A 27,468-nucleotide genomic window follows, 5' to 3' on the forward strand; every position below is an offset into this window, starting at 1 on the left:
CAATTAAATCAGCATTCTTGAATTTTACCGATTTGTTTATAGAATGAAATATCGAACATTCGAAATAAGGCAATGTCCAGATGTTACACTCCGTCCCAGTAGTCTGTGGAGCAACGCTGCGCATAACGGAGGAGAAGGGGTGAAAGCGAGTTAGCGGAGAGAAGCAGTGCGCACTGCTGCAAAAGGCTGGTAGCTTCAACCGCGCTTTCCCCTCCATGGAAACCCCTTTGCTCTCACACGTTCATTGGTCGAGCTCTCTTGAGTCTCTACTTGCGCAGGGACTTGCTCGCTCCACAGACTCCTGGGACAGAGTATCTATAATAATTATACAGACTCCGATCATAATACTACTCATTGGATTGGATCAACTATATTATTCAGTTGGTCTATCACCTAATCCCATCACAAAGAGTTAATTGTTAATTAGAATGTGTGGTAGAAAAGTTTGTAATTTTGCATTTAAAAAAGGGGGAACCCCCTGAAGAACCCCGCCACCACTCGCATACATTCAGAGGTATGGGCTTATGTCCTGGTGTCTTTAAACAATAAACCAGGACGTCATTTCCTTAGAATTTTGGTTGCTCCGTTTATTGTGTACTGATTTATGTATATTTTTTTTGTTTTTCAATTTACATTTTTCATATCGTTTACATTGATATTTAAGATTACACTAATTTTGATTTACAGCTTAAAGTACCCTGTTTCCAAAACAATCAAGGTTTGCATATTGTAAATTGTTAGAGATAAAGTGTAAGTAATGTTAGTAAGATTAGTATATGGTCAGTGTATGTGTTGACCAATTATTGATTCGGTTGACCAGATTAATGATTGGTTTACAAATTATTGTTCAGTTTTTTTAGGGTAATTGGTTGATTGAGGGATTGGTTATAAAATGAACGTATGTATGGAATAATAATATAGAATTTCACAATTACCCAACTATCAGAAAATAATAATTTAGAAGAGTAAAATAAATAAATTACGGGTGTCTCTCTCAAATAGCTTCTTTCCTAGGTATAGCTGATATGCCATGGAATAGTTGTTAGCGTAAAGCTCTGCGAAGTCAAGTATCTTGGAAGGTTCCTATGAAGCCTTCAAACGATACGAATATGAGATGTAGAGAGACTGAACAGAAGTAGTTCAGATGTCGTACCATTTGGTTTTTAATTTTCTTCTGAGTTTGCCTTTATGCTCATATATGATATGTTATTCAGTTTAAAGTGGGATCCGAACTACTGTGCCATTTGCCTCCGCTGGGAATCGAATCCGGTAACCCTTGATTACAAGGCATTACAGTGTTGCCACTACATCCTCATTGGAAAGACCCTTGGTTCTCTCTCGCTCTCATATATATATATATATATATATATATATATATATATAACATGTATGTATGTATGTATGTTGATCATATCATGTATAAAGAGCGGATCCTCTCTTAACTTATCGACTACACTAACAATGTGATAAATTCATAGTTTATGCTTATCAATATAACCCGAAACTAGCCATATGGTTTCAATTACTTCTACGCGTAACAATCCTTGTAAACCTTAAGTAATGTGTTTGAATTATTCGTTGGCAATTTTATCCTTATCATGACTATATACAGACAGATTTTAATTTGCTTTTTCGATTTTGTTCTTTCAGATTTTAATGGCACGCCGAACTGTATCTGAGAACACGACACTGGTGGATGTGGACATCGAAGAGGAGACAGACTACAGCGAGGTAGACTTCGATACGAGCGTATCGAATCTCGACGAGCTGGAGAAGAAGTTACTGGAGGTAAGTTAGAAATAGTATTATCTATTTCTGTTTCATAGGTCATTGAAACAGAAGCAGAAAATTTTAGTGTTCTTCCCATCCCCGGCTAAATTTGACAGGACTCCCTTACCGCGCTCCTATGTAAGTACAAATTACTCATGTGCTTGGTGGTGTATTTATGATTTCATGGTGCAACGAAGGGTTTACTCACTTTCATAGTTTTATCAGCTGAAAAAGCAACATTTATTCTGTGGATAAAAGCATGCAAGTCAGTAAACCCTTGACTGCATCGTGCTTGCGTAGACTTCCGGTGTCACGAAATCTCGACATACAGGTGCGAGAAACAATATACGAAAGGAAGTTGGATTCTAGCAATGCAGGTTGATCTTATCCTTTCCACGCTGGGAGGTAACCGTTCAGAATGATCTTGATAACATTCGTCGTCAGATTCATACGCATTGAATGCTAATTCTACGTGTGGGTAATATGGTGCAAGGGTTATTTTCAGCGCTTCAACTGAAATGGAAGATATATGTGAGAGCTGGGCAATACCGGACGAGGGACAAGGCAAGAAGGCTAGTAGCTCGGATATCTGTTTCGCAGACTTGATGATACGTTGGAATCAAGTTTGGACAATATTCGTCACAAGCGAAAGGAAGAATATAGATTATTGATATTTCGCGTGTGTGATAGCTGTGTCATATTGAATAGTGGCTTTCGCAGTAATTATTGGTTAAAGGCAGTTATGAAGTCAGAAAAAAATGAGTGAGGAGACAGAAGGGTATATGCATATTCTCTGAGGCAGTAGTCAAATTTAATAAGCCCTAAATACCATACACAAATGTGGGTTCTGTTTAAAAGATCAATTGTTTATTAATGTTTTACTGTGGGATGGACGAATCGCCGGGGGAAGACGTCCACCTCGCCCACTCTGGCGTTGCCGCTGGTTGCAGAACACAAAAATTGTGTTTTACAAGCTCAATTCTGCACCCCACACTTAAGATTAGGTTATCTCACTTCTGGCAATTGGAAACCCTCTTTTATACGGCGCTATTTACAGTGTACTGAGTACAATTACATTTGAACTGACAAGGAAGAAGAGCTAAATTGCCCATTGAGTCTTAACGTAAAATACAGATTTCATTTAATTGTTACTAATAGTTACGCAGCATATTCTGAATAAATGAATGCCCTTTGTTACCCCCACACCCCCTATACGCCTTCATGGCGTGGTGCTATGCACAGGGGAACACTTTACTTTACTTTTTTACCATTATGACATTTATACAAACTTCAGGCGGATGCCATTCAACCCTAGCCGTCCTTCCTAAATCAATAATACGAATAGATTTCGACAGTAATCCTCTCCCTAATTCCAGACGGGGTGACATTGAACATTTCCTACATTCAGTGTACGCTCTGTTTATCTTTGATGATGCCGCTCGTAACTTTCCACGTGGATACCTGTCCCATTCACCCTCTCTGACTCTTCAACCGTAAGCGCCAGGAAAACACAAAAGCATTAATTGAACAGGAGCGGCTTCTTCTCTCTCTCTTGTGATTGATCTATCCCTGAAAGCAGCCCTCGAACAGGGAGTTCATTATTTTTCACCCCTTCGGTGACCACTGAGCTCTGACCACTTCACAAGTGTATTCTTCAGATATTCCGTTTGTCGTCGGATTTCATTTTTTACCCCTTTCTGACTGGCCCGCTTAGAACTTTTTCCCGCGTGGAACACATGTAAATATTTGTTGAATATACTTATTCTAGGAGCGTGCCTGTGAGGTTTGAAAATATTCAAATACTTATCTTCCCTTTCTGGTTGCGTCGGTATTTTTTTGTTCATCTTTTTTGCTAAGATGGCGTCAGTGTCTACAAGCGCAGGACCACAATGAAGTAGGTTGGGGGAAACGGATTTATATGTAGTAAAAATGTGCTAATATGTAAATACGCGTACATATTTAGTTGTTTCCACCAAAATGTAGAGTTAAATATGGACTTAATATTGTAAAAGTTTTTTTTAATAACATAAGACACTACACGCGCTACATAAAATACAGTCTGGGTATTGTAACTATTACCGTGACTGTCTTGAAGAGAAACCAGAAGCGAATCCCGTACGTGTGCCACAAAATCGTTGCTTCTGGCGCTGCTGTCGTGACTGTCTTGAAGAGAAACCAGAAGCGAATCCCGTACGTGTGCCACAAAATCGTTGCTTCTGGCGCTGCTGTCGTGACTGTCTTGAGAGAAACCAGAAGCGAATCCCGTACGTGTGCCACAAAATCGTTGCTTCTGGCGCTGCTGTCGTGACTGTCTTGAAGAGAAACCAGAAGCGAATCCCGTACGTGTGCCACAAAATCGTTGCTTCTGGCGCTGCTGTCGTGACTGTCTTGAAGAGAAACCAGAAGCGAATCCCGTACGTGTGCCACAAAATCGTTGCTTCTGGCGCTGCTGTCGTGACTGTCTTGAAGAGAAACCAGAAGCGAATCCCGTACGTGTGCCACAAAATCGTTGCTTCTGGCGCTGCTGTCGTGACTGTCTTGAGAGAAACCAGAAGCGAATCCCGTACGTGTGCCACAAAATCGTTGCTTCTGGCGCTGCTGTCGTGACTGTCTTGAAGAGAAACCAGAAGTGAATCCCGTACGTGTGCCACAAAATCGTTGCTTCTGGCGCTGCTGTCGTGACTGTCTTGAAGAGAAACCAGAAGCGAATCCCGTACGTGTGCCACAAAATCGTTGCTTCTGGCGCTGCTGTCGTGACTGTCTTGAGAGAAACCAGAAGCGAATCCCGTACGTGTGCCACAAAATCGTTGCTTCTGGCGCTGCTGTCGTGACTGTCTTGAAGAGAAACCAGAAGCGAATCCCGTACGTGTGCCACAAAATCGTTGCTTCTGGCGCTGCTGTCGTGACTGTCTTTAAGAGAAACCAGAAGCGAATCACGTACGTGTGCCACAAAATCGTTGCTTCTGGCGCTGCTGTCGTGACTGTCTTGAAGAGAAACCAGAAGCGAATCACGTACGTGTGCCACAAAATCGTTGCTTCTGGCGCTGCTGTCGTGACTGTCTTGAGAGAAACCAGAAGTGAATCCCGTACGTGTGCCACAAATTCGTTGCTTCTGGCGCTGCTGTCGTGACTGTCTTGAAGAGAAACCAGAAGCGAATCCCGTACGTGTGCCACAAAATCGTTGCTTCTGGCGCTGCTGTCGTGACTGTCTTGAGAGAAACCAGAAGTGAATCCCGTACGTGTGCCACAAAATCGTTGCTTCTGGCGCTGCTGTCGTGACTGTCTTGAAGAGAAACCAGAAGCGAATCCCGTACGTGTGCCACAAAATCGTTGCTTCTGGCGCTGCTGTCGTGACTGTCTTGAAGAGAAACCAGAAGCGAAGCCCGTACGTGTGCCACAAAATCGTTGCTTCTGGCGCTGCTATCGTGACTGTCTTGAAGAGAAACCAGAAGCGAATCCCGTACGTGTGCCACAAATCGTTGCTTTTGGTGCTGCTGTCGTTCACGCAACTATAAGTCTTTTCAGTTCTTACGGCGGTCGCTCTAGAAGCTGGCAAAGGGAGCGGAGAAGCGACCAATCAAGCGCGATAAGAAACGCAGCAGCCTGTAGAACTTAGTTCACGTAGTAATTATTTGCACCACGTCGTATTTCTCGGTGCCACCGCTGTTGTCTGGTTGTTCTGCGGCGAATTCTCCGCTCCCCCACTTCCCTTGCCAACTTCTAGATCGTCCGACGTAAGAACTGAAAGGACCTATAGTAGCGATGCTGGGGTTAGCAATAGGCTGCTCGACCTGGGAATCTCTTCCAACGTTGACAAAATAACGTTTGTAACAACCAGGAGCCGATGCTTGAGCCCCCATTCTTTATTTTTGGCAACAATTCTAAATGAATAGGAATTTCAAGTGTTTTACAATAGCGAAATCAAACAGTTAGGAGGTGTAAATCTTAATAAAAGAAAGGATGTTATTTTTCGGATGACAGAAAACTTGTAATTAAAGCAATTGGAGGGTATAAAAAAAAGATCGTAAAATTTTGTTTGTTTGACGTCGCTTCGGACTTTGTCATTTATTAGCATGCACCCAACTCATTCGGTCAAACGGGGACATGTAATTGTTGGGCGAAAATGGAGTATATGTTGAGAAATGTTCTGAAATATGGAAATATTATGTAGAAATAACTAAAATATGTAAAATATGAGCCAAAACCTAATATACGTATGTACAAATATGGAAAATAAAAACTTAATTTTTCTAGTCTACATGCCATGATGCGCAAAGATAATACAAAATATAACAGATTTCAGCTTCTTATATAATTTACATACATTCCCTGATGATAAGCAATAGTTATATATTACGACTTATTGCGTAACGCAAAACGCAGAAAATGGTGAAGTTGCGAGTAATCTATCAATACGTAAATGAACCGAAATCTGTGGATATTGAGTCCTTATCTTGTTCCTTTCAATATCCAGTATATTACGGGAATGATGATGATCTCTTCTTAAATTAAATAGAAATAAGAAACTTTATTATTTACTTAGTAACTCGGCAAATTTCAATCACTATTTCTATCATAATTCTCGTTCTTGCGTGGTACTCCTTTTTATTATTTTTTTTAAAGTCCACTTTAGTATAATACGTAATTTCTTGGAGCATTATTTCAGTCATCTCAGTTAATTCAAATGTAGGAAAATAGTTCGTCTTTTTTAACTTTCACAGAACTTCTACTCAGACTCCAAATAATAATATTATTGTACTATAGCTAATCTTTGTATCCAAACTTTTCGAGCAAGTTGAGTAGTGAACTCACGATCTCACCATCTATGGTTACGGGTTCAAGTCTCGGCTTAGGCGGCCCCCGTGGCAGAGTGGTTTGCACACGCCAGGGCTCCCAGGTTCGAATCTCGGCCTGGGCATGGATGTTTGCGAGTGTCCATTCATCAATTTCGTCATGTCATCACTCATATCCATCTTCGCACATTAGCCAAAAGTGGCACAAAAAGCGAAGTAAAATAAAGCAAATCAATCCAGTCTCGGTTTAAACATAGGTGTCTCTTTATGTCGTTTGATCAGTTTTATCTTATCATCATCATCCTCATCGTCGTGAAAAGTCTAGAGAGACAGAGAAGATACCTGAAATAAAGACACACACACACATAATAGACATTTCACATTATTTCAAGACAACAGAGGCCAACCTGTAGCGAAGTTGTTTTGAATTGCGGGGGTTGCAATCGAACATGGAAGAACTCTGCGCATATAATTTCGAAGCCTCATTTGTGCCCCGTAACAGATTTTCTAAGATCTCTTCCGCAAGAATCACCCTGCACTTTGTATTGATGGCGATTTAACCAGTTAGGTTTCCATACAAACCTGTCTGTTTATGTTGATAAGAACTGAAGAACCAATAAGATGAAAGCGAACATCAAGTAGAGATCAATCGATATACTAATTGGACAAGAACATGGCTTCCATTTTGTCAAACCGCTTGACAAATAAACAGTCACTCCTACGGAGCCCACTCAAAAACGGATCGGATCTTTGTAAAAGATCGCTTTATGTGAGCCGTTCACAAACGAGTTCCCAAAGAGGATTGGCCACAAAGATACGTGGAAGAACACTCTTCAATAAGATAGTGCGGACACAAATGAATACGTTAATCACGGCTTTAAAGATCGAACAACTTAACAACGACCTCCTAATTGATAGCTTCTGACAACTTTATTTTTTTGTCTTACATATAAGGAACGTCTGTATGAGGCGAGGAGAGCGGCCACAAAGGACGCTGATATGGATTCAATATTGTTGTTTGCTTAGCATTACTGGCACTATAGACATTGTTGCAACAGAGATGGTAACGGGCGAGAGTATAATCATCTTGCTTTGTGTTCCGAGCTGTGTGTTGGGTGGGTATTAATGATGGAATACTTGGTTCTTCGGGTGATGGATTTTGCCTTAATAGGATCTCGCACTAACCATGGTTGCACGATCGGTTTCTCTGTTTTGAATATTTTTACTTGTTTTATGTCGCTTCTTTACCTCTCATAGCAGTGGCGCAGGAACGGGGAGGGTACACTCAGAGAACTAAGTGCATCATATCGATTGATGCATCAGAATGCATCGATTGATGCACTAAAGTATGTTTTATGGTTTCTTCGAAGAATCAGATTCACCTTTGATGTATTTGGGTCCATTTTTGTATGTCGTGCATCATTTGATTCAAGTGAGGATTCCTTCCAGTCGAGATTCACTTCAATGCATCAGTTGATGCGTTTTGATGCACCAGAATGCATCTTTTTGATGATGCACTTAAATGTTTCGTCTGAGCTACATATACACTGAGGTCAGACCAAACGTTTAAGTGCATCATCCAAAAAGATACAGGAAGGTGCATCAAGGAACATCAACTGATGCATTTAACTACATCTGAACTGAAAAAATTCCTCACTTGAATCAAATGATGAACTTTGGTGTTTCTTTTACGACATATAAAAATGCATCAAATGTGAATCTGATTCTTCGAAGAAACCATAAAACACACTTGAGTGCATCAATCGATGCATTCTGGTACATCAATCGATATGATACATTTAGTTTTCTGTGTGTAGGATACAGGTGTACATTATGGCTTCAAAATTTGTCAATAATTTGCCAGAAGCAAGATTATGCCGTTCAAATAATCTCGTTTTTGGATTCTAGTAGTAAAATGGAAACAGTTCCTGCTGTCTACATTATCTCCGTATCCACGAGAAATCAATACCACCGTGAACTTGTCATACTACACTCTATCCCGTTAATCTCTGAAGCATGCGTACGAAAATAAGTCCTCTCCGCAAGTAGGACTCGAGAGAGCTCGACCAATGAACGCATGAGAGGGGAAGTGAGTGCATGAAGGGGAAAACACCGCTGTAGCTACCAGCCGTTTGCAACAGCGTGCAATGGTTTGCTCCGCCATCTCTCTTTCTCCCCTTTTCTACCGTTGTGCGCGGCTTTTCTCTACCAGACAAGAGTGTATCTGTACCAGCTTTCCATCACTCCGTACAGAGTCACGTGGACACGTTTGCCGAAACTGTTGTCGCTTGCTTCACCGTAGAAGCGCTTCCCATATTGCAAGGATCCTTCGCACTGTTTTTTTCTCTTCGCTTTTGAGCACTCACCAACATCCCCGAACGTAAATCTCTTCCATGCCGACAACCTCTTAGAATCACTACAAACATTAATACCACAACAAAGACACTTACAAACAAACCTTCCATGTCGCACATGTATTCTGTTTTGAGAGACACGGCGCCAGTAAAACCATACCATGGAGAACCCAGGGATCAGCGAAGTTTGGCAACGTCATGGCCGGTTTGCCGACGTGGTTGGCTTTCGGTGACACAACCCTTTACTGTTGTATACTTTTTTGGTGGGAAGCCTGTAGAGTTATACTCCTTGTCCTTGAAGTTATGTTCTTCTTTGTTCATTAATCGAATCTCAATGCAGTTATCTCTTGATTTTAATTAACTATTGTTATTGATATTTATAAGACCGGTACATTTAACTGATCAATGTAGTTACTTTGAAAAATAAAAACTTGTCTCATTCTCGCTTAGTATGGACAAATATTAATGGCTTCTGGAGAATCGAGTAGGTTCTAGTAAGATTATTCTATTTATAATGTCACACGTTTTTTGTTCGTTGTTCTTGGTGTTGCTGGAAGTATATCATGAATGGTAGAAATAGACTGAAGGAAAATAAAGAACTTTGACGAATGTGTAGTCGTATGTCTAGAATCGTTGAGATAGACGGATCAACTTTTGTCAAAACGAGTGGCAATAATTTTAGAATCCAAATCCTAAACCCTCGTCTGTAACCAAAAAGGGGAGGAAAGTTCGAGACGTTAAACAAACAGAAGAATTGCACAGCGTTGTAGAGAACTATTATTGGATTAGTGAAAGTAAGCTTTCGCGAAGATCCCACCTGGAGACAATTCTAAATCTTCTGTTTACGTGTAGGGGAGCGGAGAGGGGTCACAGTTGAAATCACAGTCCTTGCGATTTCCTTCCCACTTTTTCTTTCATCCTTCTTAACTTCAGATATCTCATCTTGTTTTATGTCATTGAGCACGTCTCCCCCACCCTCTGTCCCCTCCCTCCTCCTGCCTCTCAATCCTAGCTCCTCGTAATCTATCGTCTTTTATTTCTTTCCCTGTCCAATGGACTGTTTTATGTGCGTTGGTTGGTCGGTTGAGACATCCAGAAGAATTGTGTGTTTTGCTTTTTTGTCTCTCTCTCTCTCTCTCTCTCTCTCTCTCTCTCTCTCTCTCTCTCTCTCTCTCTCTCTCTCTCTCGTGTTTCGTGCTTTTTTGTGCTTTCGCCTCCTTTCTTCCTAAACTTATCCTGAAGCAGGAGCACTTACTCCTTAACAGCGGTAAATAATCCTGAGGATAAAGTTAAAGCGTCTCCAAGGAAGAAGACTCGTAAAGAGAATGACACGAGAGAAAAGAAAACAGAAAAAAAGAAAGTTTGTATGAAACACCGTTGAGCATTTAGGACATATCCCCAAAATGGTTTGGATCGGGGCGTTCTCATCTTGTTTGTCTAGATTTATTCTTTCGACGAGGGCTTTTTTTTCTTTCATACTAAACCTCTGTGTGACTTCGTGAACAAGTCAAAGTGGAAGACTCGTTTTTTTGTTTCAATGTACCTCAGATGTATTAACAGAACTCTTGACAGGCACTTTTAGCCTGTCGCTTGGAATGAATCCCAGCATTGCATGCTAGCTCTCAAGACGTGCATTCAACCTGATTTAAAGTTCTCTCCCTCTCTATGTGTGTGTGTGTGTGAACATACATCCATACCCACTGCCGTATGATATATATGACACCGTGTTCGTATTTTTATATTGTGCCAGTTTTCTGCCACTTTTGGCTAATCGCGACGATGAGAATGAGTGATGATTATAGATGGAATTGATGAAGGGAATCTCGCAAGGAATATCGATGCCCCGACCGGGACTCGAACCCGGGAACTTCTGTGGCGAGATCGAAAGTCGACAACTTGACTCTCTCTTCCACCGACCTGCACTATGCTTTGAGTTGCTGTTTTAAGTCCACTTTATGCACAGTAAGGCTAATCGGGACTGGACCTACAGTTTAAAGTGGGATCCGAACCACTTGTGCCTCCACCGGGTATCGAACCCGGGACCCCTTGATTACAAGGCAATGACGCTACCACTGCGCCATGGGGGAGGCCCTCGACCTGCACTATCACTTGCCCTCTGTAGTATCATACCAGTAGAAGATTAGTTTGAGTTTTGTAAAGTCCACTTACAGAGATTCTCAAATCGGGACTAGACCTACAGTTTTAAGTGGGATCCGAACTACTTTGTGCCTGTGCCGGGTTTGGAACCCTTCCGATTGATTAAGCGGTGATGTTAGAACTACGTCATCAGAAAATAAATATTGTTCAGCTAATGTCCATATTTATCAGTGTGTAAATTTCAATTTTTTGTTAATATAATTTTTTTACATCTGTATGAAAGAAAGCGTTAAAAATTAAAGAAATAATTGTTGTAAATCAAAAATCATTGTTATTCTCTCCACGTAATAACATTTTAACAAGGATTTAAATATTATAATAGACTACATAATTAACATTCGTTACATAGAAATCTCCCAAATTTTTGGGGAAGAAACACTAACTTTAATATTATTGCTTGTAAATACAAATATGAACAAATATAAGTGGAGGAGTATGTCGAGTAGAAAGTTCCAAAACTGTATATCTTCATATATAATTTATTTTTAAACAATGGTCATTAACTTGTACTATTAGTTAGAATGAGAAATTAATTTCTAGCCTTAGGAATTATCATAATGTAATATATTACACCTAGGAGATGAAGAATGTAATGGAAGCGAATACTTAATTATTCATTAATTTATTATCTCCAACATTATAGACTCACAGCATAAATTTTATCAATCAATTGTAAGGAATGTAGTAATAATATATGCAAAATGGAATGTAACGTTTACAAATCGAGGAAGAACGTGAAAATAGTTGTCAGTCGAAATTGAAGAAATGATATAATTTTATTATTATTAACTGTGTTAATTTTAGTCATACGCTGCTTTATTGTTTGTAATATTAATCTATACTGCCCTCTTGTACACAGTGGATCATGTAACAATCTGCTGAAATGTAGCAGTGCTTACATACATTGTCTTGAGTATTATTCTTTTTTTTTTACTAAAACTGAGAGCACAATTCCGTACATTGCCGATGCCTCTCCGATGGCGTAGTGGTAACGTCGTCGCCTTGTAATTAAGGTGTCTCGGGTTCGATACCCGTTGGAAGCACATGGCACAGTGATTCGGATCCCACTTTAAGCTGTAGGTCCAGTCCCGATTAACCTTTCTGGGCATAAAGTGGACTTAAAAACAACAATTATATCAGTACATTGTCGGCAACAACATATCATCTCACCTGTCTTAATGTTCCTTCAAGTTTACGTAGAGTTTCTGGTTTGCTGTCCTATGTTCTTTTCATGGAGTCTCTGCATGAATCTAAAAGCATGTCAGGCTCATGTTCAGATCTCAGCCAAGTTCTTTTGAAACGTGAATCATAGGTGGGGAAAGCTTTCGAACAACTTAAAAACGGGAAATAACAATAAGGAGTGGGAGGTGGGTTGCGGGGGTGGGGGTGGGGGTAAATGTATTCAATGGAAGAGGGTTGTTATTCGAGTCTTATAACTGGAAGACTGGGCACTGCATGGAATATGGAGTTAATTGCTGAAAAAAACATTTCCCCCAAAAATGAAGATGTAAATTTCAGGAGGCGGGAACAAACTGTGCCTCGCAGAGAAAAGATGAAGAGTGAGTGAGAGGGAGAGGGGGGGGGTATGTGTAAAGAATTAAAGTCATGGCAAAAGAGAGGTTAAAGGTTAAAAGGTGCAAAATTAGGGACATGAAAACTGAATGAGTTTCCAGTCTTCGCTCGTTAGTTTTATTTCGTCAGGGTACTTTTGGTCATGTCGCCATAACTTATAATGGCCTGAAGTTTGTTCAGCGTACCGCTAATTTCCTTCCTCTGCCTTATGGCTTGGTATTTTTCGTGTTCTGAGTCCTCTGGCTAGAGAACGCCATCGTTCTTCTTGCGTTTCGGCCAGCTTAATGATGACGTCCAGCCTGATGAGATGATTTCGTCCTTGTAACATCAGTGCAAGGTGCTGTTTTCAAAAGTCACTGAAGACGATCTTGTACGGTTTGAATTATCACATTTCCCTCTTGGCTGTTATTAATGATTCACGATCATGTGGTCATTCGAAAGTTTCAGCTTACATGCGTTAATTCGTAGTAAACGACTTTACTTGTATTAGCCTCAAGTCAATGTGGACCGAAGTATGCTAAGTGACCAACCAGTAGGTGTATCCACACAACTTTGGGGTTATAGACATCAGGAAAGTTTGTGTGACTTTCTAAGCTTTTTGATTGAGCAGGATGATGAGAATAGATTGTAATTAAGATTATAAGTGCGTCAGCATCTAGGCTACTTTCTTCATCACGCAATAGAGAGAGAATTTCCTTATCGACAGCGATATATATTACAGGGCACAATAAAATTCATCGTACGGAAATGAACTCTCATGAACAAGGTAAACTACGCGAGTATCTGGATTAAACGAAGGAAAACAAGTCTGTGCAAAAGTTGATTCGAAAGGGCTCGAGCAATGAACGGGTGAGAGGGGAAAACGCGGCTGCAGCTACCAGCCGTTTGCGGCAGCGCGCACTGCTTCGTTCCGCCCACTTGCTCTCTCCCCTTCTCTGGTGTTATGCGCGGCCTTGATCCACATATTCCTATTACACTGTGTAGAACTGTAGAGCAGAAATCTGACCACATGGAAACCATGAGTTACAGTTACTTGAGCCCACCATAGTTTATTACACAACAATAATATACAAATTACGCAAGCATTAACAATACCTCTACGAATATATTTTACAGTCCTTCAAGTCTATGACTATTATGAATCCCCATTCACCATTACAGATATCATGCATGGATCCACCATCCTTATGCTAACAGGATTTCATGTTCTTATTGAATCAACATTCCATACAGTCATAAATATGATTATATGGGTTATGGAGTGGCATCAGAGCCTCGATATCTTCCTCGAATACAGTTATCAGAGGGTACTTCCTGAAAGAGACGTTTAAATGTCAGTTAGAATGAAGAAATTGATGAAACTGGCAACGAGACAAACACATTGACACACCTCAGGATTCGAATCCAGAACCCTGGCTGATTCCGGAGCGCGTCGCTAATCACTCTGCCGCAGAGATCGGTTGAAGGGTTTTCTTTTTCCTACTGATTTCTTATTGACCCAACAATACAAATAGCTGAAAAGTCAACAAACATTGGATACAACGGTCAGAGCTGTAAAATAACGTGGATGCGGACAAGTCAAGGGAGTGATGTGCATAAAAAAGTAATTAATGAGTACACAACAGCTTCCTGTATTTACCCCCCCCCCCAAAAAAAAGCAAGCTAAAACAACCGAACAAATCATGTATTTAGAGAGAAAAGTGCCTTCCGTTTTCAACTTGTTCCCAATGTTCCAAAATGTAATTGAACCCTGTCCATGGAATCTGTGGCATAGCGGAAAAGAAGGAGAGATCGCGAGTTGGTGGGTCATTTCAGCGCGCACTGCTGCAAACGGCTGATAGCTGCACTCTTCACTCCCACGAGTTAACTTGGTCGAGCTCACTCGAGTCACTACTTGCGCACATACTTGCTTTCGTTCGCTCGCTCCACAGATTCCTAAGACAGAGTATAAGACGTTTACTTTTCACAAAGTGTAAAAGGCCTTCCCGATGATTTCCAATCTAGGGGTCCCGATTTCAATACCTGCTAGTTCGGATTCCGCTTTAAAATGTAGGTCCACCCCGATTAGCCTATCCGTGTACAAAGCAGACTTAAAACGGAAAATTTAAAGAATGCCATAAGAAAGACAAAGCCAAATTCCTGAAGGCGTCGGTTTCCAAAATAAAAAAGTATCCTCAAACACAAACATTATAAAGGAATCATCATCGATCTGGGAACAAACCGGAAACTAATTTACCACATCAAAGCCTCCCTTTTATTACCAAGAGGAAAGAAAAAAAATATGGGCAAATATGACAAAGTGTACCGCAGGCTAATTAGGTTTCGACCCGCAGACATAACGCAATTTATGAACTTCTTGCCTTATATTCCGTCCAAGTTTCTCCAATGTCATTCCTCCTTCCCCTCCGTCCTTCCTTTTTGGTAGCAGAAAAGAAAAATTGTAAGAATGCCAGACAGAAAAACGAGACAATATTTCTCTTAGATAAGAATATCAAGATTTTTCCTTTACCCCTCCCTCGCGAATTCTCTCTTCTACTACCCTCGGCTCCCCCTTCCCCTGGAGACCTTACTTTGCTTCAACATTGCGGTGGGCTTTCTTATAAAAAGACATGGATGCAGAAGGCCCTAAGGCTGTGCTTTTCTAAGGCACCATTATCCGGGGAAATTTTTCATAATGGTGTCCCCATTCTCTTTTATCCCCCTTCAGTATTTACTTGGAATCCAAATTCTGAATCTGTGCCGACGTCTTGCATCGGGTATTTTTAAGGGTGGCAAGATGATAACATACCATGTGTAGAAGGTGACACGCATGGTTGTGGATGTGGTCAAGATACGTCACTAGATGTGTACGAGAGGAACGTCCGATTGATCAAGAAGAATCGCTCACATGCTACAGAACGTGAGCTACACGGTATAGAAGCGTTCATATTGATCGATTAAACTTTAGATGTGATTGGACCACAGCATAGAAGCGTTCTTATTGACTGACTGAGCTTTGGATGTAAATGGACCACAGCATAGAAGCGTTCTTATTGACCGATTGAGCTTTGGATGTAAATGCACCACAGCATAGAAGCGTTCTTATTGACCGATTGAGCTTTGGATACAAATGGACCACAGCATAGGAGCGTTCTTATTGACCGACTGAGCTTTGGATGTAAATGGACCACAGCATAGAAGCGTTCTTAGTAACCGACTGATCTTTGGATGTAAATGGACCACAGCATAGAAGCGTTCTTATTGACCGATTGAGCTTTGGATACAAATGGATCACAGCTTAGAAGCGTTCTTATTAACCGATTGAGCTTTGGATGTAAATGGACCACAGCATAGAAGCGTTCTTATTGACCGGCTGAGCTTTGAATGTAAATGGACCACAGCATAGAAGCGTTCTTATTGACAGACTGAGCTTTGGATGTAAATGGACCACAGCATAGAAGCGTTCTTATTGACCGACTGAGCTTTGGATGTAAATGGACCACAGCATAGAAGCGTTCATATTGACCGCCTGAGCTTTGGATGTAAATGGACCACAGCATAGAAACGTTCTTATTGACCGCCTAAGCTTTGAATGTAAAGGAACCACAGCATAGAAGCATTCTTATTGACCGGCTGAGCTATGGATGTAAATGGACCACAGCATAGAAGCGTTCTTATTGACCGACTGAGCTATGGATGTAAATGGACCACAGCATAGAAGCGTTCTTATTGACCGACTGAGCTTTGGATGTAAATGGACCACAGCATAGAAGCGTTCTTATTGACCGACTGAGCTTTGGATGTAAATGGACCACAGCATAGAAGCCTTCTTATTGACCGATTAAGCTTTGGATACAAATGGACCACAGCATAGAAGCGTTCTTATTGACCGACTGAGCTTTGGATGTAAATGGACCACAGCATAGAAGCGTTCTTATTGACCGGCTGAGCTTTGGATGTGATTGGACCACAGCATAGAAGCGTTCTTATTGACCGACTGATCTTTGGATGTAATTGGACCACAGCATAGAAGCGTTCTTATTGACCTACTGATCTTTGGATGTAAATGGACCACAGCATAGAAGCGGTCTTATTGACAGACTAATCTTTGGATGTAAATGGACCACAGCATAGAAGCGTTCTTATTGACCGCCTGAGCTTTGGATGTAAATGGACCACAGCATAGAAGCGTTCTTATTGACCGCCTGAGCTTTGGATGTAAATGGACCACAGCATAGAAGCGTTCTTATTGACCGGCTGAGCTTTGGATGTGATTGGACCACAGCTTAGAAGCGTTCTTATTGACCGACTGATCTTTGGATGTAATTGGACCACAGCATAGAAGCGTTCTTATTGACCGACTGATCTTTGGATGTAAATAGACCACAGCATAGAAGCGTTCTTATTGACCGACTGAGCTTTGCATGTAAATGGACCACAGCATAGAAGCGTTCTTATTGACCGATTGAGCTTTGGATGTAAATGGACCACAGCATAGAAGCGTTCTTATTGACCGCCTGAGCTTTGGATGTAAATGGACCACAGCATAGAAGCGTTCTTATTGGCCGACTGAGCTATGGATGTAAATGTACCACAGCATAGAAGTGTTCTTATTGACCGACTGAGCTATGGATGTAAATGGACCACAGCATAGAAGCGTTCTTATTGACCGACTGAGCTATGGATGTAAATGGACCACAGCAAAGAAGTGTTCTTATTGACCGACTGAGCTATGGATGTAAATGGAGCACAGCATAGAAGCGTTCTTATTGACCGACTGAGCTATGGATGTAAATGGACCACAGCATAGAAGCGTTCTTATTGACCGACTGAGCTTTGGATGTAAATGGACCACAGCATAGAAGCGTTCATATTGACCGCCTGAGCTTTGGATGTAAATGGACCACAGCATAGAAGCGTTCTTATTGACCGCCTAAGCTTTGAATGTAAAGGAACCACAGCATAGAAGCATTCTTATTGACCGGCTGAGCTATGGATGTAAATGGACCACAGCATAGAAGCGTTCTTATTGACCGACTGAGCTATGGATGTAAATGGACCACAGCATAGAAGCGTTCTTATTGACCGACTGAGCTATGGATGTAAATGGACCACAGCATAGAAGCGTTCTTATTGACCGACTGAGCTTTGGATGTAAATGGACCACAGCATAGAAGCGTTCTTATTGACCGACTGAGCTTTGGATACAAATGGACCACAGCATAGGAGCGTTCTTATTGACCGACTGAGCTTTGGATGTAAATAGACCACAGCATAGAAGCGTTCTTATTAACCGACTGATCTTTGGATGTAAATGGAGCACAGCATAGAAGCGTTCTTATTGACCGATTGAGCTTTGGATACAAATGGATCACAGCTTAGAAGCGTTCTTATTAACCGATTGAGCTTTGGATGTAAATGGACCACAGCATAGAAGCGTTCTTATTGACCGGCTGAGCTTTCAATGTAAATGGACCACAGCATAGAAGCGTTCTTATTGACCGACTGAGCTTTGAATATAAATGGACCACAGCATAGAAGCGTTCTTATTGACAGACTGAGCTTTGGATGTAAATGGACCACAGCATAGAAGCGTCCTTATTGACCGGCTGAGCTATGGATGTAAATGGACCACAGCATAGAAGCGTTCATATTGACCGCCTGAGCTTTGGATGTAAATGGACCACAGCATAGAAGCGTTCTTATTGACCGCCTAAGCTTTGAATGTAAAGGAACCACAGCATTGAAGCATTCTTATTGACCGGCTGAGCTATGGATGTAAATGGACCACAGCATAGAAGCGTTCTTATTGACCGACTGAGCTATGGATGTAAATGGACCAAAGCATAGAAGCGTTCTTATTGACCGACTGAGCTTTGGATGTAAATGGACCACAGCATAGAAGCGTTCTTATTGACCGACTGAGCTTTGGATGTAAATGGACCACAGCATAGAAGCCTTCTTATTGACCGATTGAGCTTTGGATGTAAATGGACCACAGCATAGAAACGTTCTTATTGACCGCCTGAGCTTTGGATGTAAAGCGAGCACAGCATAGAAGCGTTCTTATTGACCGGCTGAGCTTTGGATGTGATTGGACCACAGCTTAGAAGCGTTCTTATTGACCGACTGATCTTTGGATGTAATTGGACCACAGCATAGAAGCGTTCTTATTGACCTACTGATCTTTGGATGTAAATGGACCACATCATAGAAGCGTTCTTATTGACCGCCTGAGCTTTGGATGTAAAGGGACCACAGCATAGAAGCGTTCTTATTGACCGACTGAGCTATGGATGTAAATGGACCACAGCATAGAAGCGTTCTTATTGACCGCCTGAGCTTTGGATGTAAATGGACCACAGCATAGAAGCGTTCTTATTGACCGCCTGAGCTTTGGATGTGATTGGACCACAGCATAGAAGCGTTCTTATTGACCGACTGAGCTTTGGATGTAAATGGACCACAGCATAGAAGCGTTCTTATTGACCGCCTGAGCTTTGGATGTAAATGGACCACAGGATAGAAGCGTTCTTATTGACCGCCTGAGCTTTGGATGTAAAGGGACCACAGCATAGAAGCGTTCTTATTGACAGACTGAGCTTTGGATGTAAAGGGACCACAGCATAGAAGCGTTCTTATTGACCGACTGATCTTTGGATGTAAATGGACCACAGCATAGAAGCGTTCTTATTGACCGCCTGAGCTTTGGATGTAAATGGACCACAGCATAGAAGCGTTCTTATTGACCGCCTGAGCTTTGGATGTAGATGGACCACAGCTTAGAAGCGTTCTTATTGACCGACTGAGCTTTGGATGTAAATGGACCACAGCATAGAAGCGTTCTTATTGACCGACTGAGCTTTGGATGTAAATGGACCACAGCATAGAAGCGTTGTTATTGACCGACTGATCTTTGGATGTGAATGGAGCACAGCATAGAACGGTTCTTATTGACCGACTGAGCTTTGGATGTAAATGGACCACAGCATAGAAGCGTTCTTATTGACCGACTGAGGTTTGGATGTAAATCTACCACAGCATAGAAGCGTTCTTATTGACCGACTGATCTTTGGATGTAAATGGAGCACAGCATAGAAGCGTTCTTATTGACCGACTGAACTTTGGATGTAAATCTATTACAGCATAGAAGCGTTTTTATTGACCGACGTAGCTTTGGATGTAAATGGACCACAGCATAGAAGCGTTCTTATTGACAGACTGAACTTTGGATGTAAATGGACCACAGCATATAATCGTTCTTATTGAAAGAATGAGTTTTCGATGCGATTGGAACGCAATATGAAAGCGTTCTTATAGGCCGATTGAACTTCTTTCGATAGTTCATTTCTTTTTAACACATGATAATGTTTTCTTAGGCTCTTTAAAAAATATTGTATTCTTTCCTTCACTCGTGCTATGACAACTGAATGGCCATTATTATTGCTTTTGCACCGTCGAAAACTTTTAGTAACAATGCAGCAAAGGGCGGGCATTCTAGTAGGAATTCTAGCTCCATGGAGAATGATTTTAATTAATTAATTTAGAAATGCGATTAAGATAAATTCATTTATCCTTAAGACTACATTCATTCGTGCGTTTATTTACAAATAAGTTTCCTATTTTACCGGCTTCTGTTTAGGAGTGGGTAATGTAGACTGCTACAATGCAAGGGAGTATTTTTGAATCCACATTAAAGCATTGGTGTGTGTGTGTGTGTGTAATCATCATTCATCCTCATTGCCATTGTTAGCCTATAGAAGCACCAACTTTAAACTGTAGGTCCAGTCCCGACCAGTCTATCTGAGCAGTAAGTGGGCGTAAGATATTTAAGACACGTACATATTGAAAACATGTCTTTAAAGCGTATAAACGGAAGAACAGAATCACGAAATGCCTTTAAGTAATATCCTTCATCTTTTAAGGAAATTTACCCCCGACAGAACGTTGATATTTGCCGCTATATTCCCCCCCCTCCCCCACCCATCCCGACGACATGGTCGGATTTGTCTCTGTCAGCGGACCACAAAGAAGAATTCGGGAAAGAAGGAACGCTGCATGTTACTAACGCGATCTTTTGACATGCGGTTGTCATGGCAACAGAGTCTCTATCGGAAAAGCCGCCCGGTCACAGGACTCATAAAATTGATGGAGTAGCGTAGCGTGGATGTTTGCGACAAATGAGCTGCAGGACGACATTTTTTTTTCCGATCCTGTTGTTTCGTTCGTAAGGCACGCTGCATCAAGGTTTTTCATGAACAAGAATTGTCGCACTCGATTTGGTTGAATAATAATTGCAGGAAGGATATTTACCGCTCGCTTCAGCTTAAAATCATTGCACTTATACATAGCGGTAAATGGAACACGCAGACTATACAAAGGGCAAAGTTTAATGGAGTTTATTGTGCTAGAAGATTAAAACACGTGTAGCTATTTTGTCGACACGATAGAGCTGCATCGCATTGGATTTTGGGACAACATAATCGCCAAGAGTAATATGTTTTCATTATGAGCGGCTTTGAAGATGTAGTTTGGGAAAGACCAGTAGAAAGAGAATTGTGTTCATTTTTGTATACCGTTATGTATGTTATCCATATTTGCTGAACGATACTCAGATTTCCGAAGGAAATACAACCCCCTTTCTCTCTCCTAAACGTATGAAATAAGAAAGTAAAAGATACAAGACTAAATAGTGTTCAACAAAACAAAAACAGTAACAAGATTTAGCAAAATTCAGTTTCAAGATAACATTACTTAGGTAGGTTAGTGATGCAAGACGAATAAGAACTGAAGATACCTATTTGGTTTGTGATTTTGCTGAACTGATTCGGTAGCCTATGGAATAAGGAACGTTGTACTAGCGAGTCTCGGAGTTGCAGTGTGGAAAGTTCCCTTGCCCCATTTTTTATGTCCAGACACTCTGAGGGAAAGTTCGTGTACAGTGGGATGCTATATCTTAACTTTACATTTAATGATCCTGTATAGTAACTTCATATCTACATCGCGCTACGACCCCAGGGGTACCGGGTTCGAATCCTGGCCTGGGCATGGATGTTTGTGAGTGTCCATTCATCAATTTCATCATATCATCACTCATCCCCATCTTCGCAAATTAGCCAAAAGCACAAGAAGCGAAGTAAAATAAAGCAAATCAAGCAATCATAATTTCATGTCTCCAATTAATGTGCAAGTTTTCAAGCAAACCTCTCTTGCGCGAGTGTTTAAGGGCCGGTACTGTACATGGGCGAACTGGGGTCTAATTTTGAGAGGTCAGAATCGAACTTTGGTCTAAACTTTGGGGGGGACAGACTCGAAATGTTTTCCATCCCATAAAAATAGCAGCCAGAATTATTTTCAAATATTATTATTTTGTATTTGCTCCTCAGATCTCAGGAGTTTGCGTGTAAATTTTGAGGAGGCGAGTGCCCCTCTTGTCCCCACCAATTACCTATCGTACTGTACGGTGGAGAGGAAAAAACTGAAAACATCGTCGATCTTTTAGCTGTACAATCATGTTCCAGATGGGTGAAGAGTACTCTAGAATGGGAGGGGGACAAATGTTTTGAAGTTTATGGAAGGGTGCTTTGAGGTTATTGATGTTTGAGTTCTTATGTAAACTTTATTCACAAATAGGCGAATCGGGACTGGACCTACAGTTTTAAAGTAAGATACGAACCACTATGAGCCTTCACAGCGCATCGAACACGAAACCTCTTGATTACAGGGGGACGATGTTACCACTACGTCATCGAAGAGACCCTTGGGGTTATTGCTATCTGTGAATCTGTACATTAGGTATCATATATGCTTTTTTCTATGTTGAGATATAAATGTTCTCAACTAAAAAATCGGACACAAAATAAGACTTTTTTCTAGCTCAAAGTTCCATTTAGTTTCTTCTGCATACAGAGAGGAGAGCGACAATCTCCAAGTCCACAGTCTGCGAGTAAACATTAATCTGGTTCCGACGACGCTGGATTTTACAGTCGAAAGGTGCCTCCGGAAGACCAGACAAATAGCGGGAATTTGCTCCGGCTGTCTCGCAGCATCGGGATTTCTAATTGGAGTTTTGACTCTCGCAAGGAGATTTAATCAAATAACAGGAAACTTTGCCGGAGATAACACACCGAAGGGGGTTACAAAAAAAAACATGGCATTAGGATGTACCGAAAGCTCCGGCTTTACGACATGGTTATTGGTTTTTCTCGTATTGTTGCGATCGATGGGAACTCCGGGGGAGGAAATTTCTCTGTTGGTGACAGGCGATATCGAGCATTTTAGCTTCTGCCCTTACGACTCGGGTTCTGCACCGCCAAATTCTGTTTCCGCTAATTGGCGGAATGGCGCTCGTAACGGGGAAAGTCCCGATTTGGCAAAGAGAGAACGGGGAGCGCTAATATGTTCATGGTATTGTAGTTTCCTCTTAAGAGTTAATAGTTTTGTTTTGCTGTAGTTTCCAGATGCGTCTTTAGCTTTATGATCCAGAGCTAATTATGATCGTTGCAGAGCTTATCTAGATTTGAGAGCTACATTTGAGCTTCGTTTTGCCATAATGCAGTGCAAGTATGTCCTAGGATAAGACAGGCAAACATAACTGTGAATACGTCGAGTGGAAATTGTCTACGAGCACAGGGGCCAAATCCACGGGCCTCACAGGGCCTCCCAGGTAGCGTAGTGATTAGCTCTCCTACTTTGGAATAAAGGGGTCCCGACGGAAGCACATGTTTGTTCGGATCACACTTGTATCTTTGGATTCAGACTTGAATACCCTATGTAAACAGTCAGGCGCAATGATGAGTATACCATCTAGCTTACATGAGTGGCTACCGTAACGAATTCTTATGTAAGTGCTCGCAAAATACGAGGGCTATTTTTTTTTCAATCTCCGATAGGGCATGAAATCAAAACCACAGTGAATAGCAAAATATGTTTATTGACAAAAGTTACGTGCACGTACTTTTCAACGTAATCACCAAGAAGATTCAGACATTTATCGTACCGATGCACAAGCTTTCCAACACCTTCTCCCTGTCTGTTGAGCCAGGTCTGCACGGTGTCCCGAAGCTCCTCATTGGCGTGGAAGCGCCGTCCTCCCAACCACTTGTTCATCGCCAGGAAAAGGTGGACGTCACTCGGCACCAGGTCTGGACTGTAGGGAAAGTCTTCGGACAGTTCCGAAATCATGAACCGACGCCTCGTCCGAACCACTTGATCCACACGCTGCACGAGTTCATCTGAGCTCGCCACAGACTTCCGTCCCTGACCACCTCATCATGAACGTCCGTTCGGCCATTTCGAAATATCCTGCATCATTCGCGAGCTATGCCGTCACTCAGAAAGTTTTCACCGTACACACGGATCATTCGACGGTGAATTTTCGCTGCATTATGCCCCTCTGCCACTAGAAATCTTATTACACTACGCACCTCGCACTTGGTGGGAGAGTCGATTGTAGCAGACATCTCTACGCGTCTGTAAAAATATATATTAAGTAAGAAAATCTATATCATTGTAAAACTGCTCAACCCATCATTATCACAGTGAATTCTTGCACAAGAAGACAAATTAGGCCCTCCTAGTTCCCTGCACTTTTTGACTCTATTTTTCTCTTTCTGCACTCACGTTGGTTACACGGTGCAACACCGACTCGTCTACTGCATTGATTTGGTGTCAAGTTGTATATTTGGTGTCTGTACCGTTTGCACAACGTTCTGGAGCGGTGTAGTGTGCGGTATACGGTCACGTGGTGCTAGCAAATCAAATGAACATTTAAAGCAGCAGACGGGCATTTGTTGAATCTTCTGAACTTGAACACCGCTATCCGTCTACTTAGTTGAACGTCATTTCCTTGCACCAGCCTGACACCGCGATACACCTGCACTACACCTAGTGTCAAAAAGATGCAGCGAACTAGACTGGGTCGTTAGTGAACTGATCTTTGTAATTTGAACATAAAGATAGAACAGCTGTTAACGTAATTTGAATATACGAGTAGGTTCTACTCAAGTATAATAAACAGATATATTTCTAGAACAAGAAAATTGCTAATACTTCGTACAGTAACAATTCGTGAAAAATGACCGAAAAATCATGAAAAGCTGACTGGTTTTGTCGAACGTCGATTGGTTCATAACGCGTGTCTGCGTGTGCTGAAAGACATGAAGACCGCGGTTTTCCTAATTGTCTTACGCTGATTGGTAGAAACTTAACATTCGGAGGGTCTGTCCAAATTGGATGTGCCAAGTACGGTAGTCTCCAAACTCGATTCGAGGTCCGTGGATAATCTCTCAGGAACTCGCCACTTCCGCGAGTAGAAAAGCGCAGAGGTAAAGAAAATGTTTGAACTGTGAAGATCAAGGATATAGCCACTTGGAGAGCCGGGAGTTTTCCCAAAGTGACATTTAGCTTTCCAATCTCGGGAAAATTTCCATACGAAGAACTTCCCCATTTACAGGGAGCGCAACACTGGAGATTGTTTTCCGATAATTTCTCGCGATTTACATGGCAGGATGGAAGGAGGGATCTGGGAGCGAATTTACATGCATTGAGGTTTTCGCGCTTCTCTGTCGAACCGCCTTTCTTATGCATACATTCGGTTTCCAGGCCTCAATCTTCTGCTTACTGTATTTTAATCCGAGCAATTGTTGGAAGGAAGGAACTTGGTAGAACACTTGCATCAACATGAATATACTGATTCTGCCTCTTAGTAGCGACTGGCCTAATTCACCCCCGTGAAGCTGATCAAGACACAATGGCCACAATCTCATCTCGGAGTAGGATTCTTCTCGAATGCGTTCAAATTTGTTTAGGACCTTTCAGGATCATTTCGAGTTATGGATATTACAACACGAAGCCATAGTAAAAACTTTGATTGCATTTTGGTTATTTTACGTCACTCAGTCTTCTCATTCTTTAGGGGGTTTCGTGAGCTACAGCCCCGGGCTTCCATCTACAAAATAGCCTCTACTGGAGAAAAAAATTGTTTTGAAAAATGCCACAAATGGGAAAAAATGAGTCTGATACAACTTGGTCCAAAAATTATAACTTAAATTATACAGGGCGATTATAAAGTCTCTATACATTTTAGTGATATCGTGACAAAATACATTTCCTTTGCATGCTATGTGAAGCAATGCTGCTAATCGTAGAAGAAAGAACAGCCGTTGTGCTCGTCTGCGTGTAGTGACGTATGAACAGGTGCGGACAGGCTTCACCCGGAAATTCAGAAAACCAGGCCCCACCAGGCTGGCTATCAAGAATCTGGTCAACAAATTCAAGCGAACTGGTAGTGTTATGGATGAACATCCTGGTAGGCCAGCCATAACACCACAAATTGTCCAAAGTGTACAGGACGCGATCGCACGTAGCCCCACTGCATCGACCAGGAGACTCAGTATCCATAATCCCATCAACTACCAACTGTGGCTCATAGCACAGTGGATTGGGGAACATCAAGCTCCCTACTGTGCACCAACAAGATGGGGCACCAGCCCATTGTGTCATCACCGTTCGGAATCACCTATCGGAATCACCCGGTGTTACGTTCCCACCACTGCAGGGTATGAGTGACTCGACACTGTATCTTAACAGACACACGCAGTTGTAGGAACTAAGTTAATTACCCGCAGCTCCTATAGTCAGCAACATGAGGACTCAATCAGTCCACACTGGAACCATCTCAGATGGGTAGAAGAAAAATTCGAACCATAGGATATGAGTTTTATCTAGTCTTTATGCAAGTAGTTCATTTACGTACTTGCGGAAACTATGAGCGCGAGACTGAGAAATCGGGTTCTTTCGGATTTAGAAACGCGATAACTGTTTTCATTTCTTAGATATCAGACAGATCGTTCAAACGAACTTTCCTGCGAGGTGTGAGCGACTCAACACTAGGCCTGGTAACAGACCCACGCAGGAGCGGATATCAAGAAACCACTAAATTTTTACCATGAAATGTCTGCGTATTTATACCCGATTTCTGTACTCTCGAACCCCTGACTAGTAGGATATAAAGACAAAATATTTCTTCACTTAACATTATAATGTGCAGTATTTACATAAGTTGAGTTTGATATATAAATAAAAAAGTTTTGATACATCTTTTCCTGTTAACAAATACTTATACATTGATAACAAATATTTATACATTGATAACAAATACTTATACATTGATAAATATAAAATTTAAAACTTCCGCCATTAATTTATTACATAAAAGTTAGTACATCAACATCTTCTGAATTTCGATAGGCGTTCCTTCGATTACGTCATAATATTTCATTTATCGGAAGAATCAACTACTCTTTTTTGTCATAACATATCCATTAATTTACAACCTTTAACTTTTGACCTTATACATTTTCTATTTCTTTTTTTATAAATGTTGTAATAAATTTATCAAAATAAGCCAGGGGTAACACCCGGTAGATAGATTGGTCGTGCCTCACAACGGAGAGTCGACACCCCCTCCCCATTCCCTCGACCTGACCCCTTAGACTTTTTTATTTGGTAGTTTATCAAGTCTAAAATGTACAAGGTGAAGATCCACGTCATTGCCCAGTTGAAACAATGCATTACGGCCGCAGTTGCTGAGATTACACCAGCTATGTTGGAGAAGGTGTTTTGGGCTGTGATGGATCGCTGGCATCTGTGCCTAGACTTGAGGGATCACATTGAGTTGTACTGATTTTGTGTCCTAATGTGATATATGTTTCGCGTACATATTGTATTTTGTGCAATAAATCCTGTTCATGCAGAAATGTATAGTGACTTTATAATAACCCTGTATATACATTTCCTGACATGTCTTCCAGATGGCGTGGAGGTAACGTCGTCACCTTGTA

At 41.4% G+C, this 27,468-nt stretch overlaps 1 protein-coding gene across 3 annotated transcripts in view; it reads left to right on the top strand.

Annotated features, from left to right (window-relative positions):
* The window catches only part of nolo (ADAMTS-like no long nerve cord), a 752,674-nt gene that overhangs the window by 477,828 nt on the left and 247,378 nt on the right, over positions 1 to 27,468 (top strand). For all 3 annotated transcript variants that reach the window (XM_083130826.1, XM_083130827.1, XM_083130828.1), the window contains exon 3: positions 1,651 to 1,788. In XM_083130826.1, coding sequence (XP_082986952.1) covers positions 1,651 to 1,788 — 138 coding nt within the window. The remainder of the gene's footprint in view (positions 1 to 1,650; positions 1,789 to 27,468) is intronic.

This window comes from Lepisma saccharinum, chromosome 11 (assembly GCF_977018435.1).
Source record: "Lepisma saccharinum chromosome 11, izLepSacc3.1, whole genome shotgun sequence".
Taxonomy (NCBI): Eukaryota; Metazoa; Arthropoda; class Insecta; order Zygentoma; family Lepismatidae; genus Lepisma; species Lepisma saccharinum.